At 49.7% G+C, this 23,922-nt stretch overlaps 1 protein-coding gene across 2 annotated transcripts in view; it reads right to left on the minus strand.

Annotated features, from left to right (window-relative positions):
* nprl3 (NPR3-like, GATOR1 complex subunit) overlaps positions 1–21,365 on the minus strand; it is a 50,995-nt gene extending 29,630 nt beyond the window's left edge. The window contains exons 1-7 of one of the 2 annotated variants that reach the window (XM_069929139.1): positions 21,193–21,365; positions 17,580–17,649; positions 11,717–11,849; positions 9,733–9,807; positions 5,338–5,491; positions 3,109–3,187; positions 1,899–2,036 (exon numbers count right to left, since the gene is read on the minus strand). In XM_069929139.1, the coding sequence (XP_069785240.1) occupies positions 1,899–2,036; positions 3,109–3,187; positions 5,338–5,491; positions 9,733–9,807; positions 11,717–11,849; positions 17,580–17,649; positions 21,193–21,310 (767 nt within the window). In that variant the 5' untranslated portion in view covers positions 21,311–21,365. The remainder of the gene's footprint in view (positions 1–1,898; positions 2,037–3,108; positions 3,188–5,337; positions 5,492–9,732; positions 9,808–11,716; positions 11,850–17,579; positions 17,650–21,192) is intronic. The other variant, XM_069929140.1, reaches the window with a different exon arrangement.
* Between the last annotated feature and the right edge of the window lie 2,557 nt (positions 21,366–23,922).

A 23,922-nucleotide genomic window follows, 5' to 3' on the forward strand; every position in this document is an offset into this window, starting at 1 on the left:
CTCCTAAATTCTAACGAGTTCAGTCTAAGAGCCGTCAAACGTTTCCCATATGATGACCCTTTGAATCGTGGAGTGGGCCTCCTCTGAACCCTCTCCAATGTCCACGCATCCTTTCTTCAACCAGGAGCCCAAAACTGCTCACCATACTCCACGTGATGGCTCACCAGGGGCTTTGTAGAGAATGTGAGTCAGCCATTTGGCCCGTCAATGTGATCATGGCTAATCTGATGATCGGCTCATCACCACCCACCTGCCTTTTCCCCATATCCCTTAATTCCCTACAATGTAAAAACCTATCCAACCTTGACTTAAATATATTTACTGAGGTCGCCTCCACTGCTTCAATGGGCAGCGAATTCCACAGATTCCCCACCCTCTGGGAAAAGCATCTCCGTCCTAAATCTACTCACCTGGATCTTGAGGCGATGTCCCCTTGTTCTGGACTCCCCCACCAATGGGAACAACTTACCCACCTCTATCTGATCCACGCCTTTCATCATTTTATCAGATCCCCTCTCATTTGTCTAAACTCCAGTGAGTGCAGTCCCAGATGCCTCAATCTCTCCTCGTGGGCCAATCCCCTCATCTCTGGAATCAGGGTAAAACACTGAAGACTGTGATTGTAGGTGGAGGAACTCGGCCGGTCTCGCAGTATCCACAGGAGGTAAAGTCCCAGGGATCCACCTGGCGAACCTCCTCTGCACCGCCTCCAAAGCCAGTTCGTCCTTCCTCATGTCAGGAGACCACGCATTTCTCCAGATGCAGCGTCGCCAGGACCTTGTACAGTTTCAGCAGAACCTCCCTGTTCCTAAATTCAAACCCTCTGGCAATGAAGGCCGACGTCCTATTGACCGCCTGCTACACCAGCAAACCAACCTTTTGCAATTCATGCACCAGCTCTCCCATGTCCTTCTGCACGGCAGCAGGATGCAATCACTTACCGTTCAAATAATAATCCGATCTTCCACTCTTCCTTCCAAAGTGGATCCCCAGAACGAGGGGACATCACCTCAAGATCCAAGGGAGTAGATTTAGGACGGAGATGCTTTTCCCAGAGGGTGGGGAATTTGCTGCCCATTGAAGCAGTGGAGGTGACCACAGTAAATATATTTAAGATGATGTTTTACATTGTAGGGGGATTAAGGGATAAGGGGGAAAGTCAGGTGGGTGGAGATGATCATCAGATCTCATTGATTGGCGAGCAAGCATGATGATGGGCCGAAAGGCCAACTTCTGCTTGGCCTGAGATTTCGCTGTGTACAATCGTCCTCATTTCCGATAGTGCAGGAAGTCCACCACTGGTTCTGAAACCATCCCCACCTCCCTCAAAACGGAATCTTCCCCCTCTCACCCCCCCTACCTTGTCTGAAGAGGAGGAGAAGCAGAGGAAACAACCCGCACAAGTGATGGGCCGGCAAGGTTCTGCGACGGAAGGAACTGCATGGGCGGCTTGAGGCATGGAACCACAGTCGAGGGACTTGAAGGTGGGGCTGTAGGCAGCTGGAGGGGGCACCGGGTATTGGAACACGTGGGTGAATGGGCACTTAAGGGTTTCCTGATCCGTGCTGGAGGTTCAGATCTGGGGCTCAGGCATGGACACTCGGGGACTCGGGTGGGGGGGGGGGGAAACACGTGACTCTCTTTCTCTGACTGTAAGAGGGGCTTCAGGCAATTTCTGTCTATGACGAATCTGTCTGACGGCCAATGGAAGCAAATTCCGGGTAATATTACACTGTCTTGTTACATGAAAGTAAATCAAACTTTAAAGGGACAAGCTAGGCCCAGTCTGCCGATCGATGCAGTCTGTCAGGTGTGCCGAACGCTGGGGTCACTCTCGGCCGGCCCCGAGGAGGGAGGGGGATAATGAGGAAGAGAACGGCCCAGCGGCTGGTACGCACCGGATAGCTTTGAGGCTGCGCTCAATGGCGTCGGGGGGGATGTGGTCGGGTCCAACGCGGTGGATCTTGTGCGGGAGACAGAAACTGAGCTCCAGCCAGTTGTTGACGTGCAGGTGAACCATGCCTGAGGTGCAGAGGCTGAGAGCAAATGGAGGAGGTCAACAGAATCCTCACCAAGTTCTGATTTCGCGTCAGAACACAGATGACGGCACATACAACCCTGACATTCTTTATACGTGGGGCAGGCAGAATTACCACATAAACTTTAGACATTTTTAAATTTAGATATGGGCTAATGCAGGCATATGGGACTAGCCTAGGTGGACAGCTCAGAGGAGTTGGGCCGAACAGCCTCCTTCCATCCCATTTTCTGACCTGCGAATGTGGTTGCTGCTTTCCATTAGGTGTTGGGCTGTTTGGGACGGAGATAGTAAAGCCCGATTTCATAGGAATACGAGATAGTTTGCATCTGTGCACACAGACATGTGTCTGTATCTTCATGCCTCTATGAGTGTGTGAGCATTTGTGATTGCACATGTGTGTCTGACTATGAGCGTGCAAGCATGTGTGTCTATGTGTATGTGTGTGTATGTTTGTGTCTGTGCATCTAAGAGAGTGTGTGAGGGTGTCTGTGTATGTGTCTGTGCGTGCGTCTCTGTGTGTCTGTGTCTGTCTCTGTGTGTGTATCTGTGATCGTGTGTGTCTCTGTGTCTGTCTGTGTGTGAGTGTGTCTCTCTCTCTCTCTCTCTGTCTGTGTGTATCGCTCTCTGTGTTTTGTTTGTGTCTGTGATTGTGTGTGAGACTGTGGTCTGGAGAAACCAATATTCAATATTCCCTTGCAACCGTGTCTGCCTGTCCTGCGTTGGACTTGTCAGCCACAAACGAGCCTGCAGCTGACGTGGACATTACCCCTCCATTAATCTTCGTCCGCGAAGCCAAACCAAAGAAAGAAATGGGTCTAGCCAGCTGATGATAAACGACCTCCTGACATGCAAATAGGGAAACGATTCGGCCCCATTGGAAGGACAGCCCTGGGGGGGAGGGGAGGTGATAGTTCACAACAATCCCCAGACTCTGACCACTGTGAAACACGCCACAAAACTGCGATACGATCGCCGTGGTTTGGAGAGAAGCAAGGTGGATGGAATCTCAGCTGAGACCTCCCAGGGTGGGAGAGAGCCAGCAAGGGGGGGCAGCCCCAGGAACTCACCTGTCGAAGGCTTGCTTCAGATCAGACGCCAGCTTGCATTTGGGCAGGACGTGGTGGAAAGGTGACTGCGAGCCGTTGCCTGTGAGGGAACGTTGGGAACGTGGTGAGCTTCCTTCACTCACCTAGAGACCTCAGAAAGTCCGTCAACCCCCCCACCCCTCAGGAGAGCAGCCAACGTACTGATGGACTCCTCCCACCCCAGCCACTCTCTCTTCTCTCCCCTCCCACAGGGAGGAAGGGTCACCATCAAAAACATAGATACGAGAACATCAGTAACAGGAGCGGCTGCTCCGCTCTTCAACGAGATCATGCCTGATCTGATGATCTGCTCATCTCCACCCACCTGCTTTTTCCCCATATTCCTTAATTCCCCTAAGATGTAAAAATCTATCCAACCTTGACTTAAATATATTTACTGAGGTCACCTCCACTGCTTCAATGGACAGCAAATTCCACAGATTTCCCACCCTCTGGGAAAAGGATCTCCATCCTAAATCTACTCCCCTGGATCTTGAGGCAATGTCCTCTCGTTCTGGTCTCCCCCACCAATGGGAACAACTTACCCACCTCTACCTGATCCATGCCTTTCATCATTTTGTACGTTTCTATCAGATCCTCTCTCATTCTTCTAAACCAGCGTCCAGTCCCAGACGACTCAATCTCTCCTTGTGGGCCAACTCCCCTCCCAACCCTGAAATCAACCTGGTGAACCTCCTCTGCCCCTCCTCCAAAGCCAGTACGTCCTTCCTCATGTCAGGAGACCAGAACTGCACGTCGTTCTCCAGAATGCGGCCTCACCAGGACCTCGTACAGTTGCGGCAGAACCTCTCAGCTCCCAAATTTGATCCCTCTGGCAATGAAGGCCACCGTTCCATTTGCCTTCAAACCCGCAAACCAACCTTTTGCGATTCGTGGACCAGCTCTCCCGTCCTCCTGCACGGCAGTAGGATGCAATCGCTTACCGTTCAAATAATAATCCGATCTTCCATTCTTCCTTCCAATGTCAATCCCCTCACGTTTACCAACGTTGTTCTCCACCCACTGGACCCTTGCCCACTCACCAGACCTATCTATATCCCCCCGTGGACTCTCCGCACCCTCTGCACCATTTGCTTTTCCTCTCAATTTAGTGTCAGCAGCAAATGTGGATTTTAAATGCAGACGCACGGCTCAGTAAAACCACCCCCAGTACTTTTTCTGGATCAGTGGGATGAATCCAGACTGGCCAGAGGAAACCTGTGCAGACCAATGTGCCAACAGACAGCGTCGGTTTCAGACCCTGGTCGCTGGTGTTGAACTCTACCGTCCTAGGGCACACAAGATCCACTTTGATTCTCCCTTCTTCCAGATTGCTGATGCGGGTTAACAGTGCACAAGAGAGGCCAGAGGGAAGAATTGGGAGGGGTGGAGACTGGCGAACATCTAAGCCAGGGGTTCTCAACCTTTTTCTTTCTACTCACATCCCACTTTAAGTCATCCCTAGGCCATCGGTGCTCTGGGATTAGTAAGGGATTGCTTCAGGTGTGATGTGGGTGGGAAGAAAAGGTTTGAAAACCCCACTGTTTTAATTGTACCGAATTGATTTGCTATGGGATGCAAATTTAGGAGAATTTGGATTAATATAGGCCCCTGCCTCTCACATCTCCCTCATCTCTCAGAATCTCTGGGTCCTTCCACCATCTCCCTCAAACTCCCTTTTCCCTTCAAGCCTGGCACGCTTGGGTGGGAAGGAGACGCTGGCCATTCCCTCTATCTGTTCCTCGTACACCTCCTCACCCCCCACCCGCCCGCCTTCCTTCTCTATCGAAGAGTAAAGCCCCGAGCTCCCTGGATCTCAGAATCCATCCTCTCTCAACCTGGTCATTCTCCTCTACCCCCACCACCACCACCCCTGCCTTTTCCTGTCGTCCCTGAAATGAGGTGACCAGAACTGGACACAAGTGTGGTCTCACCAGAGTTTCGTAGAGCTGCATCAATATCTCGCGGCTCTTAACTGCAACCTCTTGACTTAGAAAACCGTGCGCATAATGAGTCCTACCTTAAGCAATCCCTTAATCACAGAGCATCGATGGCCTAGGGATTACTAAAGGTGAGATGGGAGAGGAAAGAAATTGTTTGACAACTGCTCCAAGCGATGGGCTGAGTGGCTGCCTTTAATGTAGCAGGAAAGAGCAGAGAGGCCATGTGGAAGGACCCCCCCCTCTCCCCTGCCACTGGTCCAAGACTCACCGTCAGACATGGCGGACACCTCGTCCTGGATGGCAAGCATCAGCTTGGCCTCCCGGGTCAGGTACTGGCATCGGCGCTCCTCATGCTGGAGGACCACGGCAATCCGGCGGGACAGGGTGTGCATGCAGCCGATCACTGAAGGGTCCGCATTGGCCTGGGAAGAGAGGGGTGGCAGCCGTCAAGATGGAGGTTGGGGGGGGGGGGGGACAGAAACTCTGCAAAACACGTAAGTCTGCAGACGCGGTGATCGTGGGGAAGACAAGGCCGTAAACACTGGAGGATTCAGCCGGTCTGTCAGTGTCCGTAGGTGAAAAAGATATTCATCCTCTCCCAAATTTGGACCTATGTCTTACGACCATCTGTAAACGTACGATCGATAATAAAAACCTGCATACATTTTTAAAAGAAAAAATATTTGTAAATATAAAATTACACTTGGTCGCACATCTACCAGTGTGAACGGTCGGGTGTGCATGATGGGGACCGTCAGACGATATCCCGACATTGTGTACATCACAACATCTCTCCCAGTTCTCAGGATAAAAGAATGTTGTACAGTTACACAGGACTGTGGGGAGAGAGTGGGGCAGCGCGATCAGTATGGGGACCAATATGGGGCTGTGGAGAGAGAGTGGGGCAGCGGGATCAGTATGGGGACTGACACATGGCTGTGGGGAGAGAGCGGGGCAGTGGGATCAGTAATGGGACTGACACGGGGCTGTGGGGAATGAGTGGGACAGTGGGATCAGTGTGGGGACTACATGCCATGCTAAGATAACATCCAGTTCGAGATCTTACCGCTTGGTCAGAACAGAACTTGGATGTACATCGGCGAATGGCTGTATCGATGACTTTTCAGGCCTGAACCTTTCTTCAGGGAAGAAGCAGAATGAGCCAGAAGCAGGAAATCTCAGAATTCAGAGAGTGCCGGCTGGGGGAGGAATCCAGACCAACACCAGGTGTGAATTGGATGTGATAAGAGGAGAGGTGAGAATTGATTGTCTGTGTGAGAGGAGACCGAGAAGGGAGGGAAAGAGAGCTGGGGGAAGGAGTAAGGGGTTGGGGGGGGGGGGGGGGTGTGGTGCTGTGGTTTAATGGAGACCAGAGAAGTTGACATTAACATCATCTGGTTGGAGAGGACCCAGCCAGAAGATGAGGTGTTGTTCCTCAATGTGCGGACGGTTTCAGTCTGGCTGTGCATGAGACCGCGGACAGACACGTCAGCAAGGGAGCAGGACAAAGAATTGAAATAGGTGGCCACTGGGAGATCCATGCTACTGCACTGGACAGAGCCGAGGGGCTCGGCGAAGCGATCTCCCGGTCACTCCAACAGAGAGGAGACCACAACGGGAGGAGCTGAGTGTCTTTTGCTTTTTGTTGTCTACATGAACTTTAGTGAGGCCCCACGTGGAAGGTTAGTCAGCAAGGTTCAGACGCTCGGTGTTCATGGTGAAGCAGTGAACTGGATTCAACAAGGCCTCGATGGGAGATGCCAGAGAGTAGTGGTGGACGATTCCTTCTCAGATTAGAGGCCTGTGACTAGGGGTGTGCCTCAGGGATCGGTGCTGGGACCAGTGTTGTTTGACGTCTGTATCAATGATCTGGATGATCATGTGGGGAATTGGATCAGCAAGTTCACAGATGACGCTAAGATTGGAGGTGTTGTGGACAGTGAGGAAGGTTTTCAAGGCTTGCAGAGGGATCTGGACCAGGTGGGAGAATGGGCTGCAAAACGGTCGAAGGAATTTAATGCAGACAAGGGTGAGGTGTTGCATTTTGGAAGGAAGGATGTAAACGGTGAATGGTTGGGAACTGAGGAGAACAGAGGGATCTGGGAATTCAGAGACATAATTCCCTGAATGTAGCGTCACAGGTGGACTGGGTCGTAAAGAGAGCTTTTGGCAACTTGGCCTTCATAAATCAAAGTATTGAGTCCAGGAGTTGGGATGTTTTGGTAAAGATATTGGTGAGGCCAAATTTGGAGATCTGTGTGCAGTTTTGGTCACCGAACTACAGGAAAGATATCAATAAGATAGAAAGAGGGCAGAGAAGATTTACTAGGATGTTGCCCTGACTTCAGGAACTGAGTTACAGGAAAAGGTTAAACAGGTTTGGACTTTATTCCCTGGAGCGTAGAAGAATGAGGGGAGATTTGATCGAGGTGTTTAAAATTATGAGGACAGACGGAGTAAACGTAGATTGGGTTTTTCACCTTAGATTGGGCAGATCAATATGAGAGGACATGGCTTTAGGGTGAAAAGGGGGAACCTCTTCAAACAGAGAATGGTGGGAGGGTGGAACAAGCTGCCATCTGATGTGGTAAATGTGGGCTCACTCAAGTTTTAAGAATAAATTGGATAGATACATGGAATGGAGAGGTCTGGAGGGTTATGGAATGGGAGCGGGTCAGTGGGACTAGTGAGATGATGTTCGGCATAGACTAGAAGGGGTGAATGGTCTGGTTTCTGTGTTATAGTTTTCTATAGAGTTGTGGTGGAGGTCGGTGACCAGTGGAGGGGCCGCAGGGATCTGTTCTGGGAATCCCTGCCCTCTGTGATTTTTACAAATGACCTGGTCGAAGAGGTGGAAGGATGGGTTGGTCAGTTTCCAGATGACGTGAAGGTTGGGGGAGTTGTAGACTGAGCTGAGGGTTGTCGAAAGTTACAAGAGGGTATAGACAGGATGTGGAGTCGGGCAGAGAAGTGGCAGATGGACTTCAATCCGGATCAGTGTGAGGTGATGCATTTTGAAAGGACAAACCAGAAGGCTGAGTACAGGGTTAATGGTCAGTACCTAGTGTGGATGAACCTTGGGGTCCAAATCCATACATCCCTCAAAGTCGCCGTGCAGGTTGATAGGATCATTAAGAAGCCCTATGGGACGCTGGGCTTCATTAGTCAGAGGGGATTGAGTTCAGGAGTCGAGAGGTCATGTTGCAACTCTACAAATCTCTGGTGAGACCCCAGTCCTGGTCATATTAAACAGTTTTGGACTTTATTCCCTGAAGCGTAGAAGAATGAGGGGAGATTTGATCGAGGTTCACAAGATTATGAGGGGTATAGGCAGAGTGGATACGAGGAGGCTTTTCCCACTTAGATCATGGGAGATCAATACGAGGGGTTGTCGTTTTAAGCTGAAGGGGGAAAGGTTTACTCAGAGAGCGGTGGAGGTGTGGAATGAGTGTGGTGAACACAGGCTTGATCTTGAGTTTAAGAACAGATTGGATGGATATGTGGATGGGAGGCCCAGAGGGGTATGGGATGGGGGAAGGTCAGTGGTCAGCACAGACGAGAAGGGCCAAACGGCCCACTTTCGGGGCTGCAGCGTTCTGCGGGTAGAGCATTGGCTGATCAGCAGGAAACAGACCATCAGAATCGAGGGTTCCTGTCCTGGTCAGCTGCGGGTTACCAGCAGCGTTCCCCGGGGAGGTGGGGTCGGTGTTGGGCTACTTTGGACAGAAATTCTTTGGACCGTGGAACCAATGGCTGAATGTGCAGACGACACCGAAGTGGGTGGAGGGGAGTGCCGAGAAGCTTGGATAAATTCGGAGAGCGGGCAGAGAAGTGGGCCAGGTGAAATGCAGTGTTAGAAAGTGTGTGGTCGGGACAGAAGAAATGGATGGGCGGACTATTATTTTGAGGGGGAGAAAATTCAAAATCCCGAGGTGCCGCGGGGGCCTGGGGGTCCTTATGCAGGATCCCCTGAAGGTTGGGTTGGCGGAGAAGGAGGAGAATGCAGTGTTGGGATTACGTACAAGATCAGGGATGGGCGTTGAGACTCTACAAAGGGCTGGAGAGGCCTCACTTGGAGAACTGTGTCCATTTCTGGGAGCCGTAATTGAGGAGAGACGAGCCGGCTTTGTTGAAGAGGGTTCAGGGAAGACTGATCCCAGGACAAAAGGGTTTGGATACGAGGAACAATTGGACTCTACTCGTTGGGAGTGCAGAAGGATAAGGGGTGGGGGACACATTTCGAACACTGAAATGCCTGGACAGAATAGATGTGGCAAAAGGTCTTTCCCCACGGTGGGGGAGTCCAGGACAAGAGGGCCCAACTTCAGAGTCAACATAGAACAAAGAAATGCGGAGGTACATCTTCAGCTGGAGGGTTGTGGAACTTGTGGCCGCGGGCGGCGGGGAGTGGGGCTGAATGGATCATGACGAGACTGGCAGGGTGGACTCACTCTGATGTCCCTGCCTGCTTCCACCATCTCCATAAGATGGCCGGTCCTAGGAAAAGGATGTTCCCCCATTAAACTCCTCCCCCCTTGCAATGCCGAATGACACTCTCTCCTCGGATTTGAGGTGTCCCCACCTCCCCACGGCCAATCCGTCCCTCCCGCGATCCGAGTAGATGCTCTGGAAAAGCCGCCCCTCCCACCAACCCCAGGCTTACCCGCAAAGCGAACACCACGTTGAAAAGGATCATGGTGGGCATCTCACGCTTCGGGGAGGGGTCCAACTTGGAGACCTGGTTGGGGAGGAGGGAGAACCATGACGGGAAACGCGAGAGAGGATCATCATTCATGGTCACAAAAATATCGTGGTAAGTAACTGCAGTAAAACACGAGAGTCTGCAAACACCGTGATCGCAGTAAACGCACAACGCTGGAGAAACTCGGCAGGTCGAACAGTGGAAAGGTGCTCCTGCCCTTTACGGTTAAAGGAAAGTATTCTTCGAGATGGTACATTTCGAAACCTGGATAGGCAGGGCTTGATCAGGAAGAGTCGGCGTGGATTTATGAGGGGATTTTATGAGGCGGTTATTAGGGCAGTTCATGAAGGTCAGGCAGTGGAGAATTGCGCACAGTTTTGGTCACCGAACTACAGGAAAGATATCAATGAGACAGAGAAGATTTTCTAGAATTTTGCCCGGACTTCATGAACTGAGTAACAGGAAAAGGTTCAACAGGTTTGGACTTTATTCCCTGGAGCGTAGAAGAATGAGGGAAGATATGATACTTAAAATAATAGGGGGTGGGGGGAATAGATAGATGAAAGGCTTTTCCCACTGAGATACAAACCAGAGGACATGGGTTAAAGGTAAACCTCTTCACGCAGAGAGTGGTGGTGAACACGGGCTCAATGTTAACATTTAGGAAGATTTTGGACAGGTACGTGGATGGACCGTCAGCAGGACAAGGCAGATAAATAGTTTGGCGTGGACTAGAAGGGCTTGTTTCTGTGATGTACAGTTCAGTGGTCCTATTTCCTTACCTGTTTCCATGCGTATGTTACGTCAGATTTGTTCTTGCTCGATCAGCGGGTGGTGATTCTGCCTCACCCGCAGGAGAAAGAATTTCAGGGACATACGTGATGTCATTTTTTTTCCTTAAGACATGCAGCTCGGTAACAGATGATGCAAAGGTCGGGGGGTTTGAGTACGGTGTGGAGGGATGTCAGAGGTTACCGCGGGACGTTGATGGGATGCAGAACTGGGCTGAGAAGTGGCAGGTGGAGTTCAACCCAGTTCATTTCGGTCGGTCAAACATGACGGCAGAATGTGGCATTCACGGTAAGACTCCGGGGAAGAGGAGCAGAGGGGTCTTGGGGGTCCAAGTCTATAGGATGCTATGCAGGTTGACCCTGTGGTTGAGAGGGCACACGGTGGATCTGCCTTTATCCATGGTGGGACTGAATTGAGGAGCCGAGAAGGCATGTTGCCACTATATTGGACCCTGGTCAGACCTCCCCCTTGGTGTTCTGGTCACCTCACTACTGGAAGGGTGTAGAAAGGAGTCAGAGGGGGTGCCTGGTTTGTGGATCAGGCCTCGTGAAAACAGAGTGGAGAGAATCTTGGGGATGAGAGGGGTATCTGAAGGCATTGACCGTGTGGATTGTCATCAGAGGCTTTCCCCCTAGGACTGAAAGGGCGGCCATAAGAGGACATGGGTTTAAGGTGCTGGTGAGTAGGGACAGAGGAAACGTCGGTGGGGGGGGGGAAGACCTTTTGACACAGAGAGTGGCGGGTGCACGGAATGGCTAATGATGGAAGAGGTGGATCCGATGGGGTTCTCGAAGAGACTTTTGGACAAATAGAGGGCGATGGAAAAGCTGAGTGGGCTGAAGGGCCTGTATTTTGCTTTAGCCCACAAGCCCATGTTGCCCAATTAACCTACACCCCCCCCACCCCTGGTATGTTTCGAAAGGTGGGAGGGATCCAGAGCCCACTCCTCCCTCCGGAAAACCCTACACAGGCACGGGGAGGGCATGCAAAGATCACCAGGATCTGAACCTCGGTCCCGATCACCGCTCTGCATCCCACCCCCCAAGATGGTACGGCTGAAATCTGAACGTGCCCAGACAGTAGATGCAGCAGAGAGGGTGGGGAGGAAGCCGGCACTGGTTGGAGGGGGGAGGGGAGCCGCGAAGCCCCTGACCTGGAATCCCAGTGGCTGCTGCAGTAGAGTCGGGTGCCCCACGAAGCGCACGTTGTCTATCTTCAGCTCAAACTTCTTCCCGCACATATCCGACTTGGTGGCCAGGATGGTAGCCAACATGACGTCGGAGAACCTTGAGGCAGAGAAAAGTCCTCCAGTGAGTAGCTGGGTCCTGATGTCTTTCCCACCCCCACCAAGCCCTGCTGAAGAACAATTCGGAACCAAGGTCTGATGCCAGATAGACGATCGACCTCAATTATAGAGGGGAGGCAGGCACTGGCATCACTAGGGAGGGGCACCATCGTCGGGGGGGTGGGTCATTATAGCAACATTGTTCGTAAGCCTACCTTACATGGACCAAAGCGCCAACTGTTATAGTTTGAGGGCAAGTTAACATATTTTGTGGCCTTTTTGTGTCGAGGAGCTGAGAAGGGATTCGCAGTTTTATCTGAGCCCTTCTCCTACCGGCATCCCAGCTGCTTGGATGTGTAGAAGCCCCATTAAAGAAGCCATCCCCACTGGGCCTCTTTCAACCCAGGCACAAGCCACCAACCGGGGCCTTCAACAAGCATACCCCCCTCCCCCCCCCGACTTTTCCCCGCTGGTGGGCGCCGGTTCCCCCCCAGGACACTGAAGCGGTAAATTGTCCACCAATTCCTGTGACCAGTGGAAGGTGAGGGGGGGAGTTTGAGGTGTGACATTCCACAGATTGACCGTTGATGGTCGATTTAAAGCAGTGTCGTCTTTGCAAGTGCAACGGAATTGTGTTTGGGGGGGTGGGGACGTAACCATTTCCCGTCGGGGCTGAAGCCAGCTGCCCAGCAACATCGAGGCACCACCCAGCAACATCGAGGCACCGCCCAGCAACCCCCAACCCCCCAGCCATGAGCCCACCAGCACACACTCCCATTGGCCAGCCCCAGCCTCACAGCCCTTGGTTATAAAGCCCCTGTTTCACTCCCTCTCTCACATGCGGCCGCAGGGAAGGGACGGGCAAACCCATTAAGCTAACCAGGGTACCGGTTATCAGGGGTTACGGGCCCGTGTATCCCCCTGTAGGCCGCCCACGTGAAAGGGTATCCCCCATAGTCGGAATCCCTCTTTCCCTATTGGGGGATGGGGAGGCCTTTCCAGTTGAGTTTCCCTCCCCCTTTCTCTCTGCCAACCCGACAAGAATTTTATGAGTTTTGAGGACCGAGGCCTCACACCTAATCCAATAATTACTTCAGAGCAACAATTTTCAGAATCAACACAAAATCTGAATTAACAAAAAAATTTATCGTTTTTGCAATTGGGCCTAAATTGTAATGGTTTTGGGACCTGCCACAAATAGACTTCAACTATCTGAAACCGGATTCGCCGAGATGCTGTTATTCGCTATTTAAAAAAAAACTCTTTGGATAAACGAGGATATCCAAAATCCTCAGCTATCTGCAAATTTACAAAAAAATCTTTGGATAAACGATAGGATATCCAAAATCCTCAGTTATCCGCAATATTTTTCAGAGCCGAACTGACCAGGATGTCGGGCTCCCAGCAGAGGCAGCAGGAACCTCCAGCTCCCTGCAGCAGACCTCAAGCTCCCGGGCAGGAACAGGACCCCCCTCTGTTTCCCGGGCTCCCAGCACAAGCAGGGCGGAGGGGAGGGGGCCTCGGTGATCGGCGTGGCGGCCAGCATTTTATTGGTGGGGGGGTGAGAATTAAACTTTACATCTGTTGAAAAAGCTTGTTTTTTAAAATCCAATGATTTGCTGTGGCTACTGGGCTGGTGTTTTTCAAACATGACCAATTCTTCGAAAGAACCATTTATTATCCGAAATGGGCCCGGATCATCAGAGTTGTACCGTATATACATTTCCGCAGCGTGGGGTGAAGCCAGAGTTGAGTAAGAAGAGTTATGTTATTAATAAAAATGATTGTTTTGAAGCTCTCATGGTCTTGGTGAACTTGTATCACTGCTGGTTTACGTACGTTACTAGTTGACTGATCAAAGTAACTGCTACGAATTCTGAATGAACGTGTGAAGCTGTTTCCAATCAGTGAGAATGTGAGAAACAGCACATAGGTACCTATCCAAATGACTAATATATATCAGCTCCTGAAGACTGTTCTTTGAGAAAGGACTTAGCACTATAGAAGTCACGACTTTTTCTTGTATCCCCTTTCTCTCGCTAGCGTAATAAACTCTTTTTTTAAACTGGTTCGCAGTCATCGTTCACTGACTAAAAACCCGATGCTCGTTTACTTCTTTTTATTTGAACCTCTGGTCAGAGCCGTCATTGTCACCGACGAGTCTTCCGATCAGGAGGCCTTGCCTGCACGTGCCATCAGCAAGCGCTGTTGCTTTTGTTGCTGCCAGAGTTTTTGCGATTGCGGTTTTTGTCAAATTTTCTGGTGGCTTGGCTAGAATATTGTGAACCGAGATCGATAACTTTTTCTTGAGAATTGAAGGAGAAAGTTTACGCTCAGTTACTAATCAAGATGTAACTATAGGTATAACTTTAAACTTGCCAGTTCTTTATCTTGTAAGTGAGTTATGATTCACAGGTAGTTAGTGCAAAAAACATGACTAAGGATCCTGTACGATCCGGTAGGGGAGGAGGTCCACTGGGGGAGGGTGACACCATCTTACCGCACTGACACCAACCTTAGTGATGCTACTGGGGAGGGGGAGAGGGGTAGTTGGAGGAGATTGCAAAATTACTCCAGGCAAACAAGACCCCAGGGAGATCGATCCCAAAACACGTCACATGGCAATGGAGAGAGAGAGGCTGGGAAACTGCGGGGCAGAGAGAGGCCAGGACAGCGAGACCAGGACTTATCACAAAGTAAGGTCACAGTCCGGCTGTGCAGCTCAAGGGAGGGGGTCAAGATCACAGTGCTGGAGTGGGTTACAGGTCAGGGTCTGATCCAGGGGGTTTATATCCCATCCCTGGGAGTGGGTTACAGGCCAGGGTCTGATCCAAGGGGTTTATATCCCATCCCCGAGAGTAGGTTACAGGCTGGGGTCTGATCCAGAGGGGTTTATATCCCATCCCCAGGAGTAGGTTACAGACCGGGGTCTGATCCAGGGGTTTATATATTGAATATCAGACCCCCGGGAGTGGGTCAGAGGCAAGATGGGCGGGGGGGGGGGGGAGAGGTGGGGTGGTGGGAGTGAGAGAGAGGGGGTTGGCAGAGAGCCAGCATTGTGAGGGTTGACTCCTTACCCAAACACCAACTCTTCGTCAGTGAGAGTGGACGAATTTCTGAAAGGGGCAACAAGGCCAGACACGAAACCCAACAGTCGAGACTAGACAGGAAACCACCTCTTGCCTTCAGCTGCTGCAGCAGAAATGTTCGCTCACCAACCGTTCCCCTGGGCTGGGCGGGAGAACGGATCAGCTCATGACTGATTGGCAGGGCAGACTCGATGGGCTGAATGGCCCATTTCTGTACCTATGTCTTGTGGTGAAATCAGGAACCCATCAACCTCTGCCTTGAATTCACCCAATGACCCGGCCTCCACTGCCGCCTGTGGCAACAATTTCCACAGATTCACCTCCCTCTGGCTGAAGAAATTCCTCCGCATCTGTTTTAAATTGACGCCCTTTTACCATGAAGTTATGCCCTCTTGTCTGAGACTCCCCTTCCATGGGATCTACTCTGTCCAGACCTTTCAGCATTCGAAATGCCTCTATGAGTTCCCCCCCCCCCCCCAATCATCCTTCTGTACTCCCAATGAGGAAAGCCAAGAGTGGACACATTCCTCATGTGCTCACCCTTTCATTCCTGGTATCGTTCCAGGAAATCTTCCCCGAACCTTCTCCAACGCCAGCACATCCTATCTCAAATATCCCAAGCAGTAAGTCAGAGGAAACACGACCCAGTCCTCGTCGAGGGCTCAGTCGCGCAGAGGGTCAAGAACTTTGGGTCGACCTGTCCTGGAGCCTCCACCTCAATGCAATCACGAAAAAGGCTCGCCAGCGGCTATACTTTGTGAGGAGTCTGAGGAGATTTGGTCGATCAGTGAAGGTTCTCGTAAACTTCGACAGGTGGAGCACATTCTGGCCAGTTGCATTCTTGCCTGGTACGGAGGTGCCAACTCTCAGGACAAGAATAAACCCCAGAGGGTGGTTAACTCGGCCTGCGACATCACGGGCACCAGACCTTCACTCCATCGAGGACATCGACATGAGGCAGTGTCTTAAAAAAGCAGCTTCAATCCTCAAAGTCGGCCCCCAACTCTGCTCCCATTCAGGAAAAGGTCCAGGAGCCTGAAGACAAGCACTCAGTGGCACAAGGACGGCTTCTTCCCCTCCACCAACAGACTCCTGAATGATCAATGAACCCCAGGCTCGGCCTCACTTTCCAAGCACTGTTATTTATTTTTACAGTAATGTTGTAAGATGGTTATAATATGAATGTTTGCCCTGTGATGCTGTCGCAAAACACTGAATTTTGTGACTCGTTCATGACAATAAATTCTGATTCTAATCTGGAATGTGCACTTCAATTCCATGTGAATTGTTTGATTGCAAAGTTAAAACTGTGGAGCACGGGGCAAATGAAGGAAAAGAGAGTCTTTGTCCCAAACGATGGAGGGCATTTGAGGTACCCGGACCCTTTGGACTCTCACTCTCTCACTCTATTGGTCCTTGCCCTGGTTGGCATTAGATGTCCCGGGACTTTGGGACTGACAGCCTGTTGTGCGTGGAGAGGATATGATCTGTCTGGGATATTGTGGATTGCAGGTGTCCTCCCTGTCCAAAACATCCTGAAGTTATGTCACCTTTCAATCACAGTTTGACTTCACCCACCCATTAGTGCACACCTTGCCCTTGGCTACTTTAAATCACCTCAGGTCGTTATTGGCTAGAAGGCCAGGTTAGCCCTGTATAGAACGCCAGCACATGGCACATTCTCTGTCCCTGCCTCATGGTCTGAGCTGCCAGCACCATTTCACAGCAGGGGGCCACTGTGGATGATGCTGGAAGGATCGTGGGGAGATGGGCATTGTTCTAAAGCTGAGTCATTATAGATCGGTGTTTGCAGTCAAGATGCAGCCCCGTTAATTAGGGAACCGGAGCATGCATAAGAGTCCCTGTTTATAGTGGGTGAGTGGGGTTGGTTATAGGTTTACCGTAGTCAGAGACCTATTGATGTCCGACGTGATGAATGTCTGCATCGTCATTGAAATGAAACAATGTGTAATGTGTGAGTGAGGTCGAATACATGTAGTCCCGACTTACAAAGGTGCAACGTAGGCTTTTCAAAGTTATGATGGTTTGAATCCGTGGAGTACTTCAAAATTTCAGTGTTTCAACACAGCCTCGTGTCAATCCCCATTCCAATCCCACTGCCCCGCTCTCTCCCCATAGCCCCGTGTCTGTCCCCACACTGATCCCACAGCCCTGGTCTCTCCCCACAGCCCCGTGTCAGTCCCCACACTGATCCCACTGCCCCGCTCTCTCCCCACAACCCCGTGTCGGTCCCCACACTGATCCCACTGCCCCGCTCTCTCCCAACAGCCCCATGTCATTCCCCACACTGATCCCATTGCCCTGCTCTCTCCCCACAGCTCCGTGTCAATCTCCACACTGATCCCATTGCCCTTATGATTTTTTCGATATTCGATGGGAATGCCAGATCATAACCCCTTCGTAAATTAAGGACTACCTGCATAGGTTAACCATTGTCGGTGGTCTAACTTATGTCACCAGCATGAATTCGTGGTCAAGTATCATTTAACGCTCTGCCCGATTTGTCTCCCAAATGTTCACTAAAGTTACCTGCGATTGTAACCCTTGTGTCCGGCCTTGTCTCTCTGTGATCCCACTGAACCTGATCCTTCCCCCAACACAGCCCTTTCTCTGGGCCTCACCTGGAGTCTCCATCTTGAATATCGGCGCTCTCTGCCGGGCTGTGGAATGCATAGGGGCTCCTGGGCTTGCCTGCCAGAAATAATTCAGTGGCAGTGCGTCAGAGGAAGAAGCCACGAGAATCCAAGTAGACCCAGCATGCTCTACCCCAACCCCACCCCCTGCGGTGTCCGACCGCTGCCGTCTCCGCACAGGATGTTAAAGGAACCAATGGCATCTTTATTTAAAATCCCGCCCAAGATTGCGGCACCTGTGATCAGCAGTGGACACGTTGGGTTCAGATTCCGGGGGGGGGGAGTGGAGGACCAGCACAGAGGAGACCAATTCCCCCCAACCCCCCACGTCTGAGAAGCAGAGAAGATGACCCACGGGTATAGTGACCGCGGCGGCAGGCCAGTGAGGGGGCTCTATGGCTGGAGGACCCCCACAGGCAAGCAAGCAGGGCTGTTGGTGGCTCGAGGCGAGGAAACCGCGTGGGCTGAAGGGCGAGAGGGCACCGAGGAATGTTGGAGGATCCCCGATCCATGCTGGAGGTTCAGACTGGGCTCTGTGAGGGAACGTTGGAGGCACTCAAGGGTCATAACCACGGAAGAGGAGCGAGGGGGTGGGTCGAGCTCTCTCTTGGAATTCACGAACGTCTGCAGATCCCGGTGTCGAAGTAAAAAAGTGATGCTGGAGAAACTCAGTAGGTCCTTTATACAGCAAAGGTAAAGATACAGAACCGACGTTACGGGCTTGAGCCCTTTGTCAAGGGATGGGCAAAATGTCAGCAGGTGCCCCAACAAAATGGTGGGGAGGGGGTCCCACAGGCAGGAGGTCATAGGTGGGTCAGGGAGGGAGGGCACAGTTGTAAATGGTGGGGATGGCTCCATTGATGGAGGGGGAAGGGGGAGTCAGAGAGCTGGCGGAAAGAGGGGACAGGGAAGGGAGGGAGAATGGGGAGTGGGCTGGCAGAGGCCGGAGAGGTCACCCCCCCACTTGCACCTACCCTTCCTCCCTCACCACCAGTCAGGGGCCCCCCCAGACGGTCCTTCCAAGCGAATTGGCACTTCGCTTGTGCGTCCGCAGTGGGGGTGTGGGGATGCCGACTGCACCTGATGGTGGTCTCCTCGACATCGGTGCTTTGTTGAACACCTTCGCTCCTTCTGCGTCAGTGACGGGGACCTTCCTTCCATTCTGCCCCAACACGTTTGTCCACACCCTCGTGTACTCTCCCACCAAGAACACCAACCACAAATCGGAAGAACAACCCCTGATTTTCCAGCGTTAACATCAGCCTCTCCAGTTCCTGCTGGCTCACTCCCCGTTCTCCCTCCCTTCCCCATCCCCCAGCTCTCCTCCCCCTTCCCTCTCCATCCACAGAGACGGCCCCACTTCCCCCCCGTTTGCTGGTGAGCCCTTCCTCCCTTATCTACCTATGACCTCCTGCCCATTTTGTTCAGGCGCCTGCCAACATTTTGCTCACCCCTTGACAAAGTGCTCAAGCCTGAAATGATGGTTCTGTATCTTTGCCGTATAAAGTACACGGTTTGACAGGATGAGTTTCTCCAGCTTTGTGCTGAAACTATTCTGAGAATCACTGCTCTAGACCTGATTGTTCCTGAAATATTTTGCTTGAGAAAAATTGTCATTGGCCTTGGGAATTCTGAAACCGCGTACATAACGAGTCAATGAGGGATGATTAAAACAGCGGTTTTCAACCTTTTTCTTTCCATCCACATTAAGCAAACCCTCACTGATCACAGAGCCCCGATGGTGTAGGGATTACTTAAGGTGGGATGTGGGTGGAAAGAAAACAGTTGAGAACCACTGGTGTTAGGGTTCTGAACCAGTCTGAGACCCTCACAGAGTTTAGGATATGTATTTTTGACTGTTTCTTGCTCTATGGCACAGGAAATACTTAAGGTGGGAAAAAAAGGTTTGAAAACCATTGAGATAGAGGAAAAGTGAGGTAGATGGAGATAAAGAGCCAGGGAGACAGAGAGAGGGAGGTGACAGAGAGAAGGAGGGAGACAGAGAGAGAGGGATAGATACCACACTTCCTATTCCGTCTGGGCCCCCTCCATCCAGATGGTACTAACATCAACTTCTCCGTTTCCATTAAACCACCCCCCCTTCTTTCGCCTTCACTTTAGATTTCAGATTTCTTGTCAGAGTACATACACGACATCATGAACAACCCTGAGATTCCTTTTCCTGTGGGTGTGACAGAATTACCACTAATTAGTAGTGTAATAAATAAACTGTACACAAGGTTCCACAAAATCCTGTGTGAGAGCTCATGGAAATCCTTCTGAACACACATCCACTACTCTCTCCCACATTGATACCCCCGAGCATGAAGTCCTGCAAAAGGGAGTGGACACAGCCCAGGGCATCACTGGCAAAACCCTTTCCCACTGTCGAGAACGTCGACAGGGATCACCGCCCAGCTCTGTACTTGCTGCTGTGGTCAGGAAAGAGGTCTAGGGGCTGCAAGACTCGCACCCACCAGGTTCAGGAATAGCTGCTCCCCCTCTACCATCAGACTCCTCAACAACAAACTCGCTTAAGGACTTGTGCACTTTATTGCATTTTTTTAAACCCTCTCTGTATCACAGTTTGTTCACATTTCTTTATCTGTTTACGTGTGTACGTTGAGTACAGTGTTTTTTTACACTACTAATTAGTGGTAATTCTGTTGTGTGCAGGAAAAAGGAATCTCAGGGTTTTATGTGATGTCGTGGACAACAAATCTGACTCGGCCACAAGATTTAATGAAACATGGATCCTTTCATAGATCCACATAGACTTTTCTTTTACACTTTCAAGTGTATGGCTATCAAATCCTTTATGATGGGTTCCAGGATCTCCCCAATCACTTCTCCTACCTTACCCCCCTCTCCCTCCCCAATATTTCTCTCTTCCCTCTGTCTCCTTTCACAAAGACAAAAATCAATTCTCACCTCTCCTCTTAACATATCTAATTTGTTGAGGAGGCTGTACTTTGTGAGGAGTTTGAGGAGATTTGGTGCATCACTGAAGATCCTAGAAAACTTCTACAGGTGTTCGTGGGGAGCGTTCTGGCCAGTGGCATCAATGCCTGGTACGGAGGCACCACAATAAAACCCCAGAGAGTTTTTTTGGGCTGGCACAGTTTGAATTCCCGCGCTGTCTCATGCCCCCCCGGGGGCTCTGATTTCCTCCCACCATTCAAAACATACTGGGGGGTTGTAAGTTAATGGGGTGAAATTGGGGTCATGGGCCAGAAGGGCATGTTACCATGCTGTACGTCTACATTTAAATTTAAAGAAAGGAAGGACAGAGCTAGAGTTGAGGAGATATGAGGGGGGGGGGGGGGGAAGGTGGAGAGAGAGAGAGAGAGAGAGGAAAGGAGACAGGGAAGAGAGAGCTGGATAGGAGACAAGGAAGAGGGAGGAGACAAGAAAGAGGGAGCTGGAGGATAGAGACGAGGAAGGGAATAGAGAAAGAGCTGGAGGATAGGAGACGGGGGATAGAGAGAGGGGAAAAGGGGACGGGGGGAATTCTTCCTGGTGTTAATTTGCCCTATAAGCGGGGTTTGTTATTGGGTGTCGCGCCCGGGAGAAGAGGGGCTGAGGAGCCGGCCTCACTCACTGCTCTGTTCCCCCGGCTGCTCCGGGTGCCTCTGGAACGGGTAACGGAAGAGCAGCTTGTTGCCCCTGCTCCCGGAGCTGACCAGAATCACGCTAATAGGATCCGCATCCTCGCCCATCTCCCGCAGCGCCGGGGCCGTGCGACCTTTGATCCCAATGTATCCAACGGCCGCGCTGCCGCCTGATTGGGCGGTGTTCATCTACGTCATCATCTGATCCATTTCCAGGAAGTAGGCATGTTTCACATGGGTTGCGGGCACTCAGCCTGAGGGAAGGTTGGTGTTGTGCTTATTCCCTCCATAAATCTTCGTCCGCGAAGCCAAGCCAAAGAGAAAAGAAAGGGTTATTTCAACAATCACCTTCGAAGCCTTGGGGCCGAGTACACAGCCGGGAGGAACTCAGAGTCCATGAGAGGGAAAAATATTGAACCCTAACGTAGATAATACTTATTTTTCTCGCTGTGATTATCAGGTTAAGGTTTTCTTGGTCCAATGTTACGGGCCCAGAGGACCCTAAAAACCCAGCAGCAATAGAAATTCACCAAGATAAATACTTAAACAAAAGTTACTTTTAATTTACTAATTTATTTACTGTTAACCTAACAATCCCCTTCTAATTCTAAACACACATGTGTGTAATGTGTGTATACGTTCAGAAAAGTTATTTGATTCACAGTACAATCTCACTTCTCACTCCTCCCAAGTTCACGGGATCAGGCAATTCTTACACTGTACACAGAATTTAACATTTATGAATCTTCACCAGGCTTTGGTGCTTGAAAGGAAGGTTCTTGTCGGATTTCAGAGAGAGATGAAAACTCATTCCTTCCGATCAGCCTCTTCAGTGTCCTTCCGAAGAAACTTGCCCCATCAGGGTTTTCCAGATGATAATCTCTTTCTTTCAGGTCACCACAGAGTTCCTTTTCTGTTTCCCTTATCTCAGCCAGTCCTCTCCTCTTGTCTATACCACAAGGGCTTTCAACAGGCTGAACTCAGAACTCACAACTGTCTTCAACATGGGGTTTCAAACCAGCTTCCAAAAGCCACTGCAGAAAACTAGCAGTCTCTCTCTGTCACACTTGGAGAAAAACCTGTTTGACTCTCTACTTGCAAAACTATGTGACCTTCCTAAAACAGCACACTCCACCAAAACAGCTTGCTGACTCCCAAATTCAATTCGTGGAGAGATCCTATCCATTTCTTGAGATAGGCCGTTCCATTTGCACCTCGTTATGAAAATCTCCAGCACAAGAGACTAGTCTTTTTTTTAATATTTTTTATTTTTCACACTGTGAACCATATCAACCAAAATATATACAAACATTTCTCATTAAATATGCACAGTGGCATTTTCTCCCTTTTTTTCACCCCTTCCCTCCCTCCCCTCTTCCCACCCCCCTCCAAAACCAATAAACATTCAACATATACAATACAATAAAACCATTAAACAATGTCATCACACAATGAAAATAAACAAGAAAAATGTATCAATTACTTTTACACACTGGATCAAGTCGTTTTGTCTTATCATTTTAGGGGGTGGAGGTCCGAGGCCATAATTCTGTTATGTTCCATGTATGGTTCCCAAATTTGTTCAAATAATGTGACGTTATTTTTTAAATTATATGTTATTTTTTCCAATGGAATACATTTATTCATTTCCATGTACCATTGCCGTATTCCCAGGCAAGTTGACATTATACATTTTTTTGCTACTGCTTAGGCTATCGTAATGAATCTTTTTTGCACTTTATCCAGTTTGAGGCCTAATTCCTTATATTATTTAGAAGAAAGATCTTTGGGTTTTTTGGTATGTTGCTTTTTGTGATTTTATTTAATATCTGATTTAGATCTTCCCAAAACCTTTCCACTTTCTCACATGCCCAAATTACATGTACTGTTGTTCCCATTTCCTTCTTACAGCGAAAACATCTGTCTGATACTGTTGGGTCCCATTTATTTAACTTTTGGGATGTGATATATAACCTGTGTAACCAATTATATTGTATCATGCGTATTATATTCTTCATAGTCCCAGAACATAACTTCTCCCATGTTTCATTTTTTTTATCTTTATGTTTAAATCCTTTTCCTACTTTTGTTTAGGCTTATAGTTTATTTCATCATTTTCTTTATCTTGCAGCTTAATGTACATGTTCATTATAAATCTTTTAATTATCATGGTGTCTGTAATCACATATTCAAAGTTGCTTCCTTCAGGTAATCTCAGTCTATTTCCCAATTTATCCTTTAAATAAGCTTTCAATTGATGTACCGTGAGTTATTCCATATTTGTACTTCAACTGTTCAAATGTTAATAAAATATTTCCCAAAAAACAATTTTCTATTCTTTTGATTCTTTTCTCTCCCATAAAACCTTTCTAAAGGAAAGGTTATCTATTATAAAAGGGATTAAGTGGATTTTGCATCAATAACAATTTTGGTATTTGGTAATTTATTTTTTTCCTTTCTACATGAATCTTCTTCCAAATATTAAGTAAATTATGCAATACTGATGAGCTCTTTCACCAGTTTTTCATCCCACTTATACAGAATATGTTCTGGTACCTTCTCTCATATTTTATCTAGCTCTATCTTAGTCCATTCTGGTTTTTCCCTTGTCTGATAAAAATGTGATAAATACCTTAATTGTGCTGCTCTATAATAATTTTTAAAGTTTGGTAACTGCAAACCACCTTGGTTGTACCTCTCTGTTAATTTATCTAATGCTA

This window comes from Narcine bancroftii, chromosome 3, assembly GCF_036971445.1.
Source record: "Narcine bancroftii isolate sNarBan1 chromosome 3, sNarBan1.hap1, whole genome shotgun sequence".
Classification (NCBI taxonomy): domain Eukaryota; kingdom Metazoa; phylum Chordata; class Chondrichthyes; order Torpediniformes; family Narcinidae; genus Narcine; species Narcine bancroftii.